The sequence below is a fragment of the Larus michahellis genome, chromosome 6 (genome assembly GCF_964199755.1).
Source record: "Larus michahellis chromosome 6, bLarMic1.1, whole genome shotgun sequence".
Taxonomy (NCBI): Eukaryota; Metazoa; Chordata; class Aves; order Charadriiformes; family Laridae; genus Larus; species Larus michahellis.
The window spans coordinates 12,408,404-12,426,812 of NC_133901.1; the positions used below are offsets into that span (position 1 = coordinate 12,408,404).

Consider the following 18,409-nt stretch of genomic DNA (forward strand, 5'->3'; position numbering starts at 1 on the left):
TCTCGCTGCCCAGCTATCCGTGACACTCACAGGGCCACTCGTGCCAGGTTTTGTGACAAACCAGTGATTATCTCTTCCTTTTGGGAAAGAGCACGTAGGGTACGGCAGGGGAGGTGTTTGGCAGGGTTGTATTGAAGATGAACTGATGACACTGCTACCTGAGCAGGACCTGTACCTCTCAAGAGCGTTGCGTAGTTTTTGACATTATCAAAATCCAGCATTCTTCCCCTTCTCTCTTCTCTGTGTTTCTTAAATGAAACAGTGAAAGAGAAGGTCGGCTTGCTCGTGAAGTCATGAATACCGGCTGCCAGAGTTATTTCCAGACCAGAAGTTTGTTCTTGTACTAAAAATGTAGGATTTGCAATTTTCCCCATTTTTGTAGACAGAGATCACTTTAGATAGAAAGTGCTGCTTCATTTTAGTCTGGTTGCAAAAAGCGTAGAACAGTCGCTCCCTTCCAGGCACTGGGCAGTTTACAGGGTGTGTGTTGTGGGGGGAGCGGGTGGTGAATACAGGCGGCCGGAATTTACTGTTCTTCTTTGGTCCTTAGAAAGTCCATTCTTTATTTGACGTCAGAACACAATAGTTTGGATACCAGGTTTTGTACAACTCTGTCCATGCGTTGGAGACTGTGATCAGTACCTGCACGAGACTTTCATTTCTGGGCAAACACCATTTATAATCAAGTGACTGACGTTGTAATCACAATAAGCTTCTTTTGGCTTGCCAGGGGCACAGTGTTCTCCTGGCCTTTCTTGGATGATAACAATCCTGTCAGCTCCTGTAGCTCTCAGGAAATATAGGCTCATGTTGTATATCCGACCTTTTCCATCCCACGGTTGTAGGGTTTGCACATCGATGCTTCTTCTCCTGATCAGGAATTTCTGTTCAGCAAGGTAACAAAACTAAATGCGTACCTTGATCTGTTTTCTTTCCTAGCAGGCGTTTCAGAACAGGTTTAAGAGCCCTGTTTCCTAAACAGGACAAACTTCTGTTTCCCTGCGTGATGCATCAGTCCTAGAACTGCCGCGTGAGGTTTAACCTGCAGTGGTGGTGAACTGCTCTTCACTTTGTGCGGTTGTAGGTGCTATATCTACCTCTAGGGAAGTATCATCCTTTCCATCCTAACTCTTTGAAATCTCGTACTTCATGATGCTCTTTTTAAAAATAAGATCAGTAGCAAACAGTCAGGACACAGGGCCAGCCACGGGTGCTGCACGCAATTCTGTTTTCTGTTTTGTTTCCCCCACGTTAGGGGAGAAATATAACAAAAACAAGCCAAGGGATTAGAAAATGGCCACTGCACGAACCACTGCAGCGGCAGCAGCTGCTGCTGGAAGGGAATTGGAAACTTCACCTACCTGTGTTGATTGAGCAGGTCCCATGCTGGGAGATGAGGCAGATGTCTTTAGTTCCAGCCGAGTATGGCTCCGTGGTGCGGCTGGTTGCAGAACCCTTTGGCTGAACAATATGCGGAGTCTGGTTCAAAACCTTCCAGTTGTCAATCTGCTCCATCAACGACCACGAAGTGCACAGAATTACTGCCTCTGCAAGAGCAAAACCCGATTCACCAGTTTTGCTCTGGCTGAGGAGAGAAACTGAATAAAAATGGGGGTGTTTCCCTAAAAGAAGCATGAGTTCGTGTCTCAATGAGGGAGATAAAAGGGATCACATTCTAGCAGATGAAACGTTAAAATGCGGTAACTGCAGCCAAAGAAGAATTTCAGGAACAATAAGCAAAAAGCAACAAAACATTTCTTCAAACACATGCAGAGAAGGCCTCTAGGACAAACAGACAGCATCTAAAAAGACCACTTAGAGACCATAAGGTTTCATGGAAGAAATTAGGTGAGTTTTTTGCATCTGACATAGAATTGCTGAAGATGTGTCTGTGCTGGTATCTTTCTTCACAGGGGTCTTTGATAATCTAATTTAGACTGAGGGATCAGTAGAATATGTTGTGGAACAAATGAAATGCCTACTAACACACCTCTAGCACCAGTAACTAGTAGAAACAGCATAATTTTTCCTCTTAAAACCAGATATTTTTACTTCTGTATTAAGGATAAAAGACAACACAAAATTATTCAATTGTGTGAAACTGTTCTTTCCAGCTAGATTTCTGGGCTAGAATTTGACTTGAGTCTCCTGTGCCTTTTTTATTCCAGAGAAGGCATTAACCAAGACCTGATCCACTTACCACCCTGTGTCACGGAGCAGTTCATTGAGCTGCTGTGTCAGTACAGCCCAGACCAGGTTTTGGAGACGCTTAAAGTTCTGGAATACTGCAGACTGGAAGAAACCATCCAGGTAGGAAAGATATATATGAGGATAGGGGCTAGGGGAAGCATTCACATCAACTCCTACCTCTTTAAAGTGCCGGAAAAGTACTTTATCTTGGTTGTGAATTAGTTCTTGGATACTCTTCCAATCCATTTCTAACACCGTTTGTCCCCTCGAGCTGCTCAACTGCTTTCTTGCAGCATGGTTAGCTGTATGTAATATACTGATTCTGAGTTTAGTCTCAGGGATAATAAGAAAAAAGCTGTTAGTGCTCTGAAGCTACTGAAGCAGAATAGAGACTGGCTGTGTTAATGTTGATTAATACGTTGAAGGTCTGTGAAATCATGGGCCTGGGCTCTTTGGAAAGCAATGCTGACAAAATTTAACTAGTGCTGGGAAGGAGACTATTTCTTCCCTTTATGGAAATGTTAAGAATAATCTGTCCTTGATCTTGATTCATAGATATTTTTTTTTCAATTTTTTTTTAAGATTTTAATGCTGGTGATGGCCATAGCGCAAGTTGAGAAATAAAAGCAGCAGATCGGTGCAGGGGGGAGTAGGAGTGCTGCTCAGGCTGGGTAACGTGCCTGAACACATGGAGACACAGCCCTTTCTGACCATCTGCTTGTCATTGTCTTGTGGAGTAAACGCACAAGGGCAGATTTCTTAAGATAGGCATCTACTTTTTTTTTTTTTCTTAACTCAGATAACCCAGAAACATCAGCTCCATGAAGCTTCTTCATATTTACTGGAGAAGAAGGGAGATATCCACGGTGCCTTTTTGGTTATGCTTGAGGTACAGCAGACTGAAATCCTGAATGTGGCATTTTTGCCATGCCAGCGTGGCATGACATGCCGTCAGCATGGTGGCCTCTGCTAATGTTTTGTATTGTCGCTGCTTCTCAATGTGTTTCCCACTAGAATCCCTGGAAGCGTGTACCTTCTGTCAAATAACAATACGTTGAGGTGTCTGCAGACTCAGCAGAGCAGTATATTTTTCTGGCATGTCTTCAGACATCTAGTAGATAATAGATGCTGAAATTTGTTTTTCTTAATCAAAAATCATCTTTCAGCTCCTGTTTTCCTTTCCACATTTGGAAAGACATTTATGCTGTATTAGTCATACTGGGGGGAGGAAAATGAGGGTGAGCCTTTGTAACCGTACCTTTTAAGAACACTTCTATTGAGATTCTGCAAGTTTACTGTTCTGAGCTCTCTCTTTTGTTTCAGCGACTGCAGAGCAAGTTGCTGACGCTTACACAAGAGGATGAAAGTAAGAGTTACCAAGTTAAATTCCATTTTCTGTTAAAAAGAGATAAACACAAAAATGTAAAGTACATACGCCTGACACTTGGCATAATGAGATCCTATTTCAGGTTTCTAGGTATTATGGTGACATTTGTTTACTTTATATTCACGTGGCTGTGGTAGTTATTCTGCTGACACTTCCTCACTCTCTTACTCTGATCTTGCTAGAGATCTAGAATGAGCTGTAACGGATGGGGATTTTGTGTGTGTGTGTGTGTGATGATCTGCCCCGTTAGCTTTTTTTGATTGTGACTGGTGCTCTTACTGGCTTACCAGATGCATTTCCTATGTTAGAATCCATTCAAACTCATCACTGAGCTTTAGCAGGCATTATGTGTGAACAGTCATGAGAGACATCTGGAAGTAGCTTTTGTCAGAGCAAACTTCTCAGAGAAGTAAGAGTGCTCTGCCTACTGGAAATTAGCATATGCACAAGTGTTATTTCACTAGCACAAGGACTCATGGGTGCCTAATTAAGTGCAGCACCCATATTTGTTGCTTAATTGTATCCTAAACCACAGCTAAGATCTTCCTTATTCGATTACGTGAAATGTTTTATGTGCCTGATTTATTGAGCTATTCAGGAGAAGTGCCAAAAATTAGGACCTGTCTTTATAATGCAGTTGCTCACTGTAGTGAACAGACTTTAGATGAACAGCATGATTTTATTTTTCCGGATGATTAGGAGTTAACGTATCTAATAGTTTTTATAATTGCAATTTGTTTTTTCCCCCAAAACTTAGGCTCAGCTGAACTCCCCTTGCTAGAAAGCATTGAAGATACCTTAATGAAAACAATTGCCCTTTGCCAGAGAAATTCACACAATTTAGACCAGCAACAGCAAGAGGTAAGGTAATAAAAAAATGTATCACTAAAATCAGCAAAGGCTTCTGCATCTCCTCAGACTTTCTCTTCAGGTGCTTCTTCCATTCCTCACCTACGGGATACTGATATGTCTCAAGCAGTCATTGTTTTCCTCTGCTTTGTGTTGCAGTGGTTCGGGTTTTAGACCCACAAGAGAGAAATCCTCACTCGTAAGGGTGAAGCACAAAATAAAGCATGTGTGGAGAAGCAGTGGAGAAGCAGATAAACAATGTCCTTTCCCCTGTTTTTAGCTCCAGTTGAGATTTTGGATTGAATACCAATCAGACATTAAGGAAGGCGTAGTAAGGTTTGAGCCAGCATTATGGTGGCACCAAGCTGATGCCTCTGTCATGGTGGCTGCAGAACATTGCTGTTCTGAATATGTTCACAAATCCTGAATTTAATGTCAGCCTGGTCTTTGAGACAACACAGCTCGCTTGAGCTCTTGCCGAGAGAACTGGGTTTCCCTGTCTCCTCCTACTGCGGATGCATTTCCGTTTTGCCAACATCAGTGACATAGAAGGCATCTTTACTCCTGAGATTTTGTAAAACTTACATAACTGAATTCAAAGCTGAGAACGTTGTTCCCGTGGCTGAAGAGGTGGCATGTCTGGAAGTCAAGAGTTCCGTAATTTCTTTTGAGCACTGTCCAGCGTATGAGGTGACCTGCTCGGTTTCTTCTCTGAAGTGATCCTGTTGTGCAACAGACAGCTGCTGTGTTGTGTTGAAGAGGTGTCTGCGTGCACACCCTGAGTGCTTACGGCCCGCCTGCCTCATCAGATGGACCGCAGTTAGTGTCTGCTCTCATTCTGGGTCCTGTTCCATCTGCTGGAACTCTTTGTTGATGCCCAAGTAAGATTTGACACTGGTCACCAAATGAAGGACCAGCTTCCCCAGCACAATGTTACATGAATTTTCACAAGTCCTATATTACCCCTGGACAATTTAGATGCCCCTTTCCATTTGGGATCCATTTATTGTGCTACCTGTTATGTGTGCAGCCTCTACGCCCGGAGAGTTTGCATCTCACATGGAGAAGCAGTTGGGGACTGAATGAAGTAAAAGTAGATTGCTTATGTTGTCACAATTCCAGTAAAGAAACAGGTGAGAATGGAGAAGAGGGAGCAACAGGAGCCAAAGGTCTTCCGTGCTCAGCCCCCAGTGAAATAGTATCTTTGTCATAAGAGCAATCTAGACTGGATGCAGATCCCAAAGTGCTGAGCTTTGAGGTTATTTTAACACATTTCAGTCCTGTTCCATTGCAGTCGTGCGAAATGTAGTTCTGTTCTTCAGAAGGTGGAAGTGAGTCTTTGGAAATGGGCTCTGACATTGGTCACAGCTCATTTTTAGTACTGCCGTGTTCTTACTAGTTTTTTTCCTCGCATTCAATTATTTCAGGCCCTGTGGTTTCCCCTGCTGGAGGCTATGATGTCCCCACAGAAATTATCTGGTTCTTCACAGTGTCGATACTCTGAATGTAAGTATTTTGGCCTTTGTGACCCCAAATATTAATCAAGATCTGCGTGCTGTCTCTCCTCCTCTACTGAAAACAGAAGAAAAGCAGTCTTGTTACTCAGTTCCTAAATGTGCTGCTCCTGCAGTAGATCTGAACTGCAGTGGCTGTCGGACTGAGCGCCGGTTGGGCATTTGGGTGGGCTGCAGTTGTCAGGTGCTTTGTTTTTTAGTTCTGAGTGGAACAGGACCTCAGCTGCAGCCTCTGCTCGTGAGCTGGGTCCATAGAGGATGGTCTCTATAAAAAGCCAAGTATGTGCACAGCATGTACAAAGGCTTTCTGGAGTGTAAGCAGGTTGTGTCTGCACTTTGGGAACTTCTGACATAATACACTGTCCTCTTCCATGCCTGCCCATTCTGTACCCTGCACCTGTCTGTTGTATATAAAATCAGTAGAACTCAAATACGCCAGCTAAATTCTCTACTCCAGTTCTAGTGCCCTGAGTCTGTCGTTGGATGTCAGCAGCACATCTGGAAAAGTCTCCCCTTATGGGAGAATTAAGACTAGTTAAAAAGGGGCTTAGATACTGTCGTCTTGGGACAGAATAATGTCTTGTGGTCCATTCCAGCCCTGTGCTGGATTGTAGTTGTGCGTGGTTAAGGATCACAAGATGTTAGAAGTGTGGTGGTGATCGTGCTGTCCGTCCTCCTATTTCTTTCCTTCCAGTGACCATTAGCTGTACCTGGACTCCTGGGGATGGTCTTGCAGAGATTGGGAACTCAAAGAAATATATCACCTCTCTTCCCTCAACTCATCTTTTCCTCTAAATTCAGAATGTCCCTTAGATTATCCGTTTTTGGGAGCTAATGCCTGCAGTGAAGTAATCATCTGGAGCGATACCACAAATGATGAGAAGATAATACACTTGGATCCTGCATAACTATTCCGTTTTCATTCCTGTCGTGCATACTTCCCAAACTGCTCGAACTAGCTAATTATCCCCACAAAGAAGCTGAATTGCTGGGTCCATGCATATCTCAGTATTGGCTCTTACTTTGGGGAACTGGGGGTCAAGGAGCAACCTTCATGCAAAGGTTAACGCTAGAAGTTGTAGAGTCTGTGGGACTATAACACGGACAAGGCAACCAAACTGGGGTTTGGTAGCAGTAGGAAAAGTGAATGGCAGTGCTACAAAGTAAGTTCAAAATGTGAACATTTACTGTAGGTTGGGTGTGGGAGGGGAACAGAGAGGCATCCTGATATCAAAAAATTTTAAATATACTTTCTCATACAAAAAGCTGCGTGTGCTTAGTGCGAAACATGTAGAAGATATAAATATAAAAACTGTTTTTCAAACTAGAAAACATGAACTGAAATAAAACTCTCGTAATCTGGAAGATTGATCTCTTTTTACTCCTTGAATCTTAATGAACTGCTGGTGGCTTTTATGTTTGATATTTCAGCTTTGAAGAGTTTGACGATGCAAGTGCTGAACAACATGGCTGCATTTATTGCTCTTCCTTCAATCCTGCAGAGAATTCTACAGGTGAGTTTCTGAAGAGAAGCAGCTTTTACCAAGCTGTGCCGCTCAGTTATTGGGAAGAGCTGAACAGACTCCTGATACGATAGCAATTTCCATGTTGTTAAAGATCAGGTTAGCTAGTTGTCTGGCTCAAAGTATTTCATTAGAAGCTCAGTTGGTGACATACAGGTTTGAAAAGCTGATAGAATGAATAACCTGGAAGACTTGATGCTCTGAGGAGACATGTGGGAACACAAAGAATCATAGAATCGCTGAGGTTGGAAGGGACCTTTAAGATCATCAAGTCCAACCTTTAACCTACCCTGACAAAAGCCACTTCTAAACCATGTCCCTAGGTGCCCCATCTACCCTTTTTTTAAACACCTCCAGGGATGGTGAATCCACCACCTCCCTGGGCAGCCTATTCCAATGTTTAATAACCCTTTCAGTGAAAAAATGTTTCCTCATATCCAATCTAAACCTCCCCTGACATAACTTGAACCCGTTTCCTCTCGTCCTATCACTTGTTACCAGGGAGAAGAGGTCAGCCCCCATCTCTCTACAACCTCCTTTCAGGTAGTTGTAGAGGGTGATAAGGTCTCCCCTCAGCCTCCTCTTCTCCAGGCTAAACAACCCCAGCTCCCTCAGTCGTTCTTCACATAGACCTGTGGGAAGATAATTGAGGTAATTTCTGCAAACCAAATAAAATATTATCTCAAAGGTTGCAATTTGAACTGAAACGTAGCGATTTTAGGGGCAAAGCCACTATGAATTTCTCAAGGTTTGGAACTAAATTTGCTGAAAGCTATTTAGCAAAGGCTGTGGGCTGGACAGTTGTGAAAACATTAATGCAAAGTTTGTAGGCTTGGAGAAAGAGATCAAGACTGGCCGTTTTGATGGTGCAGCGCATTGTTTTGTTAGTGAGCAGGAAACATCTTGTAGAAGAGCTGATTTCAAAACGGGATCTTGGGTTGGGTGAGCCCAAGCAGCTATGATTTGTTAATTTGCAAAATAGATGAAAAATGAGGTTGGGATTTAATAGCAAACCTTGAGAAAGGCAGAAAATGAATTGGAGGAATTGTCTGCATTGTGGAGTGGGATGATTGAAGGGTTGAGAAAGTGTTGAATTACTCTTCAGGGTTTCTATTCCTGATGAGAGAAGGAAATGTAGAAAAGGGCTTACAGGCTTCACAGGGGGAACATGCACCTCTGGCAGCCCATTAGTTTGATCTTAATATTATGCACAATCTTGAATTTTGGAAAAAATCATGATTAAAGACAGTGAAAATGTTGTAAAAGAGTGGACGGAAGGTGTGAACAAATGAAATATGGTTTTATCAAAGGTAGAAAGTGTCGAGCAAACTTAATGCCTCTTCAATAACTTATTTCATCTAATTTTAACTGAGGCATTGGATACAATTTCCTATTGAGCTTTGCTTGATGTTTAATGTAGGCAGGAAAGGATACCGAAGCTGTGAATGAGTAAGTGGGGAGGTTGACAGGGAGGCTTTCCTGGGTTATGTCGAGAATTGCCAGAAAACCAGCGACCAGTGTGAAGATAACACAGCCGGGAGGTATTACAGTGTGGAGGAAGATCCTGTTCTGCCTTGGGAAGACTAGAAATTCGTGTTTGCAGTCTTCAGATATTTCATCCCTTTTCTATTCTTACAGACTCTTTTAGCAGAAATAGAAAACCCCTTTTCTAGAGGCTGGCATTCCTGGCCTGGAGGCAACAGATGAGTGAAATGTATTTGTCAGTTGTACAGGGAAGCGGCTGGTGCGATGGCGCTTTTGCAGGGATAATGGGATGCTCACGGCACATCAGGTGAAACACTTTCACTAGGGACAGAAATATGTAAGGCATTATTTAAAGCAGCAAGTGCAACTCTGGTCACGGGGTTTGGAAGGGTGGGGAAACTGCTCCTGCTCGTTCCATTTCCCTGGTCAGCCTTACAATTTCAGTCTGACAGAATAGAGATTGAAAGAGGCGGATGTTGCTGTACAACTAGAGCAAAAACTGGGGAGAGATGACGACTTAAGATGTATTCAGAGAGGAGGACTGAATTCCAGGTAAAGAACTTCATAAAAGAAGAGCAGCAATTGGAACCTTGTAGCTCAGAAACAGGTGTAGGGAAAATAGCGTCATAAAACTCAGTAGAAGATCCTGAGGAAGGGAAGGTGGTATTTATTTGCAGGATCTCTAAATAAGTTGACTTTGCCTCTTAACACTCATTCTTTTATAGATTTCATTCACTCCCTTGCACTCAGGTATCTGCAGACACCTAAAATGTACGGGAATGAGTGACCTGACCTGGATCATTTGTGGGCAGTAGAGAGGGTGTCAGCCCTCTGCGTCTACCTGTGCATCTCTGGGGTTCCTCTGACTGTTGGTGACAGCTTAGTTATGTCCTTTACAAGTTGCTGGCTGTTAGAAGGTGGATTTTTGCCTCTGTATCTCACTTAAGCCTCTGTAAATCACAGGCCAGATTGCTGCCCACTTTGTTTTCCCTTGTTTGGAAGCTAGGTTTGAAATATGTGTCTGCAGTCTGTTCTCCTGCTGGGCTAGCGGAAAAATGGTGTATGATATTCTACAAACTTGTCATCCTCCTCACATTAGGGCATGGGGTCTTCTACTGATAACTTGTCTGGGCTCTTATGAGTCGGCTGCCTTCAATGCTTGACACCCTCCTCAGCTTTGCAGCTGGGAACAGTGTCCTTTGTTACCAAGACAGACTGTTCGTTTAACCCTTTGTTTTTCTGCTTAAAACCACACATTTTCATTCACGCTGACCTTTATTTCTGAATTTCTGGGATTGCATTGCTCCAGGTTACTTCTGCTTATGTGTTTGTAGCTGTGTTGTATTAAACCATGGCTTCAGGGCTTGCACCGGATGCCTGTGGGAGGTTTTCTTGGGGGTTTATTTTGGGGCACAGCTTGGCCCTTGAAGGAATGTTGCTTTGAATTCAGCTGGGAAGATGATGTTGGGAATGGTGGCCATGTCTTTGGGTGCTGAAACGTTGAGGGCTTTGGAACCCTTGCCACATTTGGGATCAGGAAAGAAACTCCCCCTGTGTTAGACAGCAGGGAGCACTGGAATTTTTGCTTCCCTGTGGAGTGTGACCTGTCATCTGCTTCCTTGGGTTATCTGGGAATGCCATTTAAGCACCCTGCAGGGAAGAATCACAACATGGCATGCATGCTGTTTCCCCAGAACACTGTCTCGGTGGCTTCCTCAGCTAGAAAGATCTCTATTTTGTTAGCCCTGGGTGGGTATTCCTTTTGCAAAGCTGTGTCGTTGCTCTTTGAAGCCATGTAAAATTCTAAACCCTGGTGCCAGTCATTCTGTCTTGGCTCTGGGCAGTATGTAGGGCCTCGTTCAAAATGTTACTGACCTGCCACTAACCGTGACCAGAAGAAAACTCTTAAACCAGCTCTTCTGGGCCCTGGAGAACACAACGGCCTTTCCCAAGCCCTCAAAATATTTCTGTGAAACCCAGAATTATGAGCTGTGCTTGTCTGAAAATGCTCTCAAAAGCTGACCCAACAGAGGTCAAGTCTCGGTGGTAGAGCAGAGACGCTCTGAAAGTGCAGGTCTGGAAGATACAACAGCTGCCTGGGAATTAACGAGGGGTCTTCTTGTAAAGTGGATGACATCGATAAACTGAGGTAGATTATCTTGCCTTCTCTGAAAAGGAATGAGAGTATTCCATTTCAGTGGGCTGTTTTTCTTCCTCTTCTGGGCTTAACTGCTGATAGATTATACCTTATGCAAATGTTAACTTTGCAACCAACATGCTTTGCTAAAGGGCACCTTGCAAAGGGTCATGACCAGACTCTGCAGCTTTCACAGAAAATGGGGAGGCTCCTGGTACCTGCCTTTTGCAGCGTATTGGCTCCACTTTGTATAATTGAAGTCATGTGAAATAACGATTCATATGTTTATTTTGTTGCTCATCCTTAATAATGTTGTGAAGTTATTTATTAAATAGGAAATCTGAAATAACCATATTAGGAGAGATACTAGAGGAATCCTCTTGAGCATTAAGGAAAATGCCATGTCATTAAGGACGTGAATGCTGTCTGAAGCGGGCTGAAAGGTTGAGTGTTAATTCCCTTACAAAGCTGTAATCCTTCACGAATGTTTTCTAAGTAGATGCAGCTGATGCCTCCTACAAAATGGAGAACTGGAGAAGCCAGAAATTTAAAATCTACCTGTAGGAACCCCGAAGTGTGGAAGGAAGGAATCTCAAAATCTGTGACAGAGGGGAAGCGGAAACATCCAAAAAGCCTTTGCTTGAATTTTTTCCGTCCCTGCCGAGGGCCTTGCCTGTTTTTATTTCTTTCCAGTCCTGCAGGTCAACGCTGGGACCAGTTTTATGTGCAATAGTTGCTCTGTCCCCTTGCAGATGGGACAAGCTGCAAGGGAATGGCTTTTCTGAGTCCATAGTGTTTTTATTGGCACAGTTCTGTGAGTGCTGGTAGCAAAGAAAGTGTTGTTTGCTGGACCCAGGAAGAAACTGGAAATGGAGGAGACAGAATGGGCTGAAAGGCTGCGTGAGCACCTCTGGCGTGCATCTGGATACCCACCAGCTTTTCCTCGTCTGTCTGTTGGTAGCGGCACTGTGCAGTGAGTTTCGCTGTTTGGCTTTGGCTTGCCGTGCTGAGCGTCGCCATGTCCCCAGGGAAATACCAGCCTGGCAACAGTAGCTGTGATCTGTTGCTGGTTTGGTGCAACCAACTGTTATTAATGTGCTGTCCCATACAGTGCATTGGGAGCATGCATAAATCCCAAACCGAGGTGAATTTTATAAGGTTGAATTAATGAAACATATTCCCGCATAAAAGCAATTGATCTCACAAGGCTCTTGTGACTGCAAATTTTGAGGGGGCTGACACCAGCAAATTGGAAGAAAGCATTATAACTTGCTGGAAAGGTGAAATTACAGCTCTGGATTTTGTGCTCAAGGTAGGTAGGCAGCTGTGAAGCACTGCCCGATGGCTGCTGGTGGGAAACGTGCAGGAGCATCACCGTCTGCACTGCAGTGCCAGGCGCAGTAGAAGGCTTTGCTAGATCACATGGCTCCTCTTTGGAGAAAAGTCCATTCTCTTCTGCCTGCCATTTTTTTAGAGACCATCAAGTGTGACTTGAGAAAAAATGAGCAACTGAAAGTTGGTCCTGAGACTCACGTTCCTCCTCTGCAGAGCTGTAGGTGGCTCTTTTATTCTTTTCTCTGCTTCGTCTCTCCTCTTCTTCCTCTGTCTCTGTCCAGACAAGAAACAAGTTGCTTTGAAAGTCTGTACTTGCAGCCTGGGAAGTTAGAGCTGCTGTATGTAAACGGTCACATCCCTACAGTTTGTGAGTTACCTGTTTGGGTGTCCTTGGCCATATACTCGAGTGCTTTACAAAAGTGAGTATCCGGTGGATACAAAAATAACTTGCTCTATGCTATGGGTCATGTATGCGCTGCATTGGAAGTCCTGAGTTCCCTGCTTCCCTCCATAATTCATATAGTGACTCAGTGTAGTGTACTTTCTATGGTGTTGTTTTTAAATTATGCATGCAGAAAGGAAACAGCGTTGTTTGAGGCTGTACTGTTCACCTGGCAAAAAAGTCACCTCTCCAGTATGTCGAGCTCTTCTGTATATTCCAAGTCTACAGCTTGGACTGTCAAAGCTGTCAAACTTGACTCACGTACTGTCGAGTCCTAGCCACTCAGTGCTGGTTTTATTAGGCATGAACCTTGGCGTTTCTGCCTGTCACATTTCCTCTGAAGACTGTTGTTCAAGATTTGCCTGACTTGCTTTCTCTAACTGTTTTGGTGATCTCTCTGGGTATCTTGCAGTGTAACTTCTATACTACTTTAGCTGTCTTCCTCAACTTGCTTTTCCGCTCTTGCTTCTCCTTTCTTTCCCTTGCTCTCAGTCCCGGCACGGAAGCAGCCTTGCTCCTACTCCTTTTCTCATTCATCTCATCCAGAGCTTGTTCGTCCAACTCCTTCGCTTCCTGTCTCCACTGCGTCTCCATCATTTTCCTACTAGCCAGTAGTAGATCCTGCTGCTAACCCAACTCCTTGTCCTTGCTTCCCGTTTGTGTTAAAGACAGCAGGACTGGCTGGGTCCCAGCTGGTTAGCCGACAGCTTGCAGGGCGGCGTCTTTAGTGAAATGGTGCTGTGTTGCATTCTCGCCCGATCACGCTGCTGCGGCAAAGACAAGTAGGAGGAGGCCGCGTTCCTGGCACGTGTGTGTTGGAAGTGGTGCCATGTTGCGTGTTGGCAGGGGACGGGGCACCTCTGCAGCTGCACGGAGAGATGTTTCGGGGTCAGTTCTGCCCAGAGACCTAGTGCTGGTGGCTGGTAGTGCTCGTGGCCACTAGGAGCTGTGGGCAAACGCTCACGGTGCTGGTTGTTGGGCAGAGGTATTTCCTGGCATGGGCTCTTGTTGTGCAACGGGGTCTGGCAGGAGGGAATGATGCTGCAGAAGGCTGTCCCCTCTTCCAGCGCTTTGCCTACCTGCCTGGTTAAGAAGCTGTGCACTGTCTTGGAGAGTAGCTCCTAAAGGGCTCCTTGCTGGGCTCACCCCAGAAAAGGGAGAGGCGCCTTGGACCAGGGCTCCTGTCCTGCACCGAGCGATGCTTCAGAGGGTGCCAGGGTGGGAGTGGAGGAGAAGGGGATGTTTGGTTTGGAGCAGGCCTGCGGAAGGTGGTTGAGGTGCACCAGGGCAATGACTTGTACCACAACCCTTCGCTTGTGCTTCTGGGATGTGGAAATAAAACTGCTCAGGGCACATGGAAATCATCCCTGCAGCAACAGAAGAGCCCTAGGCCCCTGTTCCCTAGATGATGTTCCATCGTCTGGGATGTGAGACCAGGATTGCCCAGGATTCCTGTGTGCTGCTGTGCAGCTACGCAGCCCGCTGGATCTGTGTGCTTTCAACCTGCAGCTGAGGGGGTGTTGGGTGCGCTTGGGGGGACCTGAGGGTCAGCAGAGACTGAGGAGGGAATTACCCTCTGACCTGGGAAGAGCATACTGGCAGTGTGGAGCCCTGAGCCCATAGGCAGCCCAGGAGCTCGCTGACCAGCAGACACCAGTAGCAGTCGGTGTCAGGTGGCAGCACAGATGCGGTTGACACCTCCTGTGTCACTGCAGGGTGTTTTCTGCTGTTTTCTTCGATATTGCTCAAATGCACTCTCCAGTCAGCCGTTTGCATCTCCTGAGTGAAGTTCCCAAGGTCACATTTGAAGTCTTTTGACCCAAGCACAGTAATTAGTATTGATGTTGTCATCTACTCTGTTTCACTAATTACCAATTTTCCCATCAATACATAGGATTATTGTGCTGTCCTTGTGCATGTACAGCATCTTTAAATCTGGAGTCATAACATCCATTTGTGATGCCGATCTGGGGGGGGGTGGGGGGGAGATTAAAAAAAAGCCAGAATGGTCATATCCTGTGATTCAGCTGCAGTTTTGCATTTCTTCATCCAGGATCCAGTTTATGGAAAAGGGAAACTTGGAGAAATTCAAGGTCTCGTCCTGGGAATGCTGGACACTTTTAACTATGAACAAGTAAGTCACACGCGTTTCTGTTGTGTCCGCTGCTGTGTACAGGGATTACTGTTAGCTGTCTAGCCTGCTGGTCTCTCTCATTTGTCATTTCTCTCTGCAGGGCAAAGTGAATGGAGACGCAAGTGATGTGCGTTTGTGGGACTGGGGAAAGGGGAATGAGTTTGTGTTGCTCACAGACAGATTGCAAGTGAAGGGACTGGCAGGTACATGATGATGTGAACACCTCGGTAGTTCAGTTTTACGTTAAATGTACTGGAAAGATAAACATCTGCTTTTTCTCCAGCTCATCCTGCAGTTAGGGATTCAAAGGCACAAACCTAATATGTTTTGTCTTTTTACGTGGTCTTAAATAAAAGCTTTTTAAATTAGGCTGTTTTGCCACTTCCCAATGGTAATGCTGCGCTTCTTTGTCACCTGATGAGATTTCACCTTTATCGCTCTCCAGCCTTTCTCTGTCCAGTCTCAAATCCCAGGTAGTCTCCAAACTTCAACAGTTTTCTAAAACTCATTTTCCCTAAAACAGAAAGTGTGGTCTTCCTCCAGACTCACCCTGTCTCATTCTGCCTACCGGGTGGCACTGCCATGCCCACTACTGCTCAGGCCTCCGTGCAGCAGCAGCCAATTGAAAAATAAAACGGGAAGTAGCTTTGCCGTCGAGGGCTGAACATAAAGAACCATTATCTCTGTTTGGGTTCTTGGTAAAGGTCTGCTCTGAGCAGCACAGGTCCTCTGTCACTGCCTGGCACTCGTCTGGTGCAGGCTGCATGTCACATCTGGACTCGGCCAGGCGTGAACCACTGGTGCAACCTCTGCAGCCTTTTGTGAGTTCCTGCCCCAGAGCATCGATAGATCACGGACCGGAGCAGCTATGCCTGACACCTGCTGTTGCTGAGAGAAGCACTGACCGCTAAAAACTAAGGGTGCTTTGCTTTTGGCTCTTCCGAAATGGAAATCTCGCTTGGGAAGAACAAGCAGATGAGAAGTTCAGCACTTTTTTTTCATATTTTAGTTGTGATAGTGCATTTGGGCTTTGATTTTTATCAGCATGTTTCTGCTAAAATGGAGGATGTAAGCAGTAGCTTACCCCACCAAGATGGAACAAAAGGAGGATCTGGTATGGAAGATGACAAAATGAGGCTACTGTGTCCCTTTTAATGCTCTTTGACAAAAGCCTGTAAAGCACTTACCTTTTCACTCTTAAGTAGATATTGTCTCCGTTCACATGTGGTGACAGGATAAGTATTTTGAGGGCAGTGGCTAGAAAACATATAAAAAGAAGCAATTTTGTTGGGTTGGTTTTGCTCTTAGTAATCTGCTAAGCTGCTTGTTATGAAGAATTGATCAGTGTGGAGTTTCTGCGGTCTGGAGATGACAAAATGACTTGGTTGTTCTGTGTATTGTTTTCCACACAGACCCTTTTAGAGACAACTACGAGTCTTTTAAACCATGATCTCCACTGGTCCCTGTGTAACCTAAGAGCTTCTGTCACTAGAGGGCTTACCCCAAAGCAGGATTACTGCTGCGTTTGTCTACAGCAGTACAAAAGAAGGCAAGAAACTGCTGATGAAATCATTGTTTTCAGGTAAAGTTAAGGGTCACAGCTGTGATCACGTTTGTAGTTTTAAAAGAAAAGAAAGATAAAGAGCTCTGACTCACACAAGTAATCGGTGTATTCCTGTGAGCGTGTATTCCTGCTCCCTTGCACCATGACCCACTGCCTTTGCATGCAGCCAGCTCAGTCTGGCTGGAAAGAACTGCCTTACAATTCCGAGGGCCGTTCCGTAAGCTGTCGCTCTGTCTGTCATCTCTCCCAGCAGTGCGGTTTGTGCAATTGCAGCACCCTGAGTTTATTTCCCTCTATTTGTACATCTCGGATCTGTTGCTGCCCTGACTACCTACTCTGCTGGCACCTCTGGTTTTCCTGTCTGTGCCCAGGTGGCTGTAAAATAAGACAAGATCATTATTACCGTAGTATTATGATCTGTAACTGTATTGGCAAACAGGCACCTACTGTTATTTTTGCAAGTCCTGAAATACTACAGAAGGGTGTGGAGGTATGGAGGGAGTGTATGCGCTGCTGATGTGTATTTACAGAGGAGCAGCCTTGTTTTCCATTGACCGGAGAGCTCCCCTCCAAGGTGCAGAGCTGCCGGGCTGCGTTCCCCTGCCTTCAAGCTCCGAGCAGAATTCTCTTCCCTTTACAGCTGTGGCCACTTGTACCATTCGCTGTGTCTGCTGAGTAAAGAGTGTGGGACGGTAACCAAAGGCCTGATGAGGTGGATGTGCTACAAATGCAACTCAAGTAACAAAGGAGGAAAACTGAGCGAGAACTTCTCAGAGCTAAAAAAAGGAAGTGGAGCATCCTTGGCACAGGTAAGGTTTGTGAGGTGCGTCCTCTCCAAGTAAACTTTGGGCAGTGCTTTTAGGTTTCATCGCTTTGTTCTCATGTCCCTGCTTCCCGACAAGCCCGTGATCAGTAACTCTCACACAGTATCTGCAGGTACTGGTCACGTTTATTAATTACATTTTGTTTTGGCGTGGGTGTACGGAGCTGTGCAAGGAACGGGAATGTGTTTGTCCAGAAGGTTTGGGAACTGCTAGACAGCCTGAGGGCAGCTGCATGCCGGCAGCTGGTTGCCCGCTGAGTGCATCCACCGCTTTCTCTTGTACGTGAGAGTCTGGGATGGGCCATTGTGGACAGTTCCTTTCAAACTATTTTTAGGTGTGTTTATATAAAACTTTTATTAAAAGCTGTCGTGTTCCTTGTGGATACATTGTTGAGGCTCTGTTCTACCTTCCTAATAGATAACCTGGCTCTGGGTAAAAGATCTGGAATTGTTTTGACTTGCTAAGCGCTCGCAGAATGTTTTAAGAAGCTTGCCTGTAAACCAGACCGATGCAGCTGGATTTGGGCGAGAGAACAGATAATTAGTTTGCATTTATTGTTAGTATTTGCATGCAAGAAATTTCACCATCCCCAATTCAAACAGAAATCCAGTCTTAATATGCCTGTCTTTTCCCTGGCATGGTATTATAAGCAAAAATGGCAGGTAGTTTGATGGATGTCTTTTTAGGGGTATTGCACCGGGGGGAGCTGAACTCTCCTGCCTCACGTTCCACCGAAGGTGGTTGCTGATGAGGGTTTCTTCTTAAATGCCTTGAGGTACTTTGTGCATTTGTCACCGCCCAGAGGCATGCAAAGTGGCGTTTTTCCACTTCTGAAACCAAAGTAATTCAATCTTGGAGTACATTTTTATGGTAGTACTTCAGTTTTCCTCTAGCAGATTATTTCAATTTCTGCCAAATCAATTCCGATCAAAAGATAGCTAACAGCATTAGTCAACTTCCATCAGCTTCTCTATAGTACAAAAAAAAGAAGCTTCCAGCTTGAAGGGAGACTTGGTGGGGGAGTA

General features: G+C 44.9%; 1 protein-coding gene across 8 annotated transcripts in view; it reads left to right on the forward strand.

Moving 5' to 3' along the window:
- VPS8 (VPS8 subunit of CORVET complex) overlaps nt 1–18,409 on the forward strand; it is an 81,792-nt gene that overhangs the window by 51,318 nt on the left and 12,065 nt on the right. For 6 of the 8 annotated variants that reach the window (XR_012587710.1, XM_074592575.1, XM_074592578.1 and 3 more), the window contains exons 35-43: nt 2,169–2,310; nt 2,990–3,079; nt 3,514–3,556; nt 4,335–4,438; nt 5,854–5,932; nt 7,372–7,454; nt 14,916–14,996; nt 16,409–16,578; nt 17,201–17,369. Coding sequence is in view for 6 of the 8 variants with exons in the window: in XM_074592575.1 (XP_074448676.1) it covers nt 2,169–2,310; nt 2,990–3,079; nt 3,514–3,556; nt 4,335–4,438; nt 5,854–5,932; nt 7,372–7,454; nt 14,916–14,996; nt 16,409–16,578; nt 17,201–17,369 (961 nt within the window). In the remaining 2 variants the exon portion in view is untranslated. Of the gene's footprint in view, nt 1–2,168; nt 2,311–2,989; nt 3,080–3,513; nt 3,557–4,334; nt 4,439–4,585; nt 5,308–5,853; nt 5,933–7,371; nt 7,455–14,915; nt 14,997–15,096; nt 15,200–16,408; nt 16,579–17,200; nt 17,370–18,409 lie in introns of those variants that run through there. The other 2 variants (XR_012587711.1, XM_074592581.1) reach the window with 2 other exon arrangements.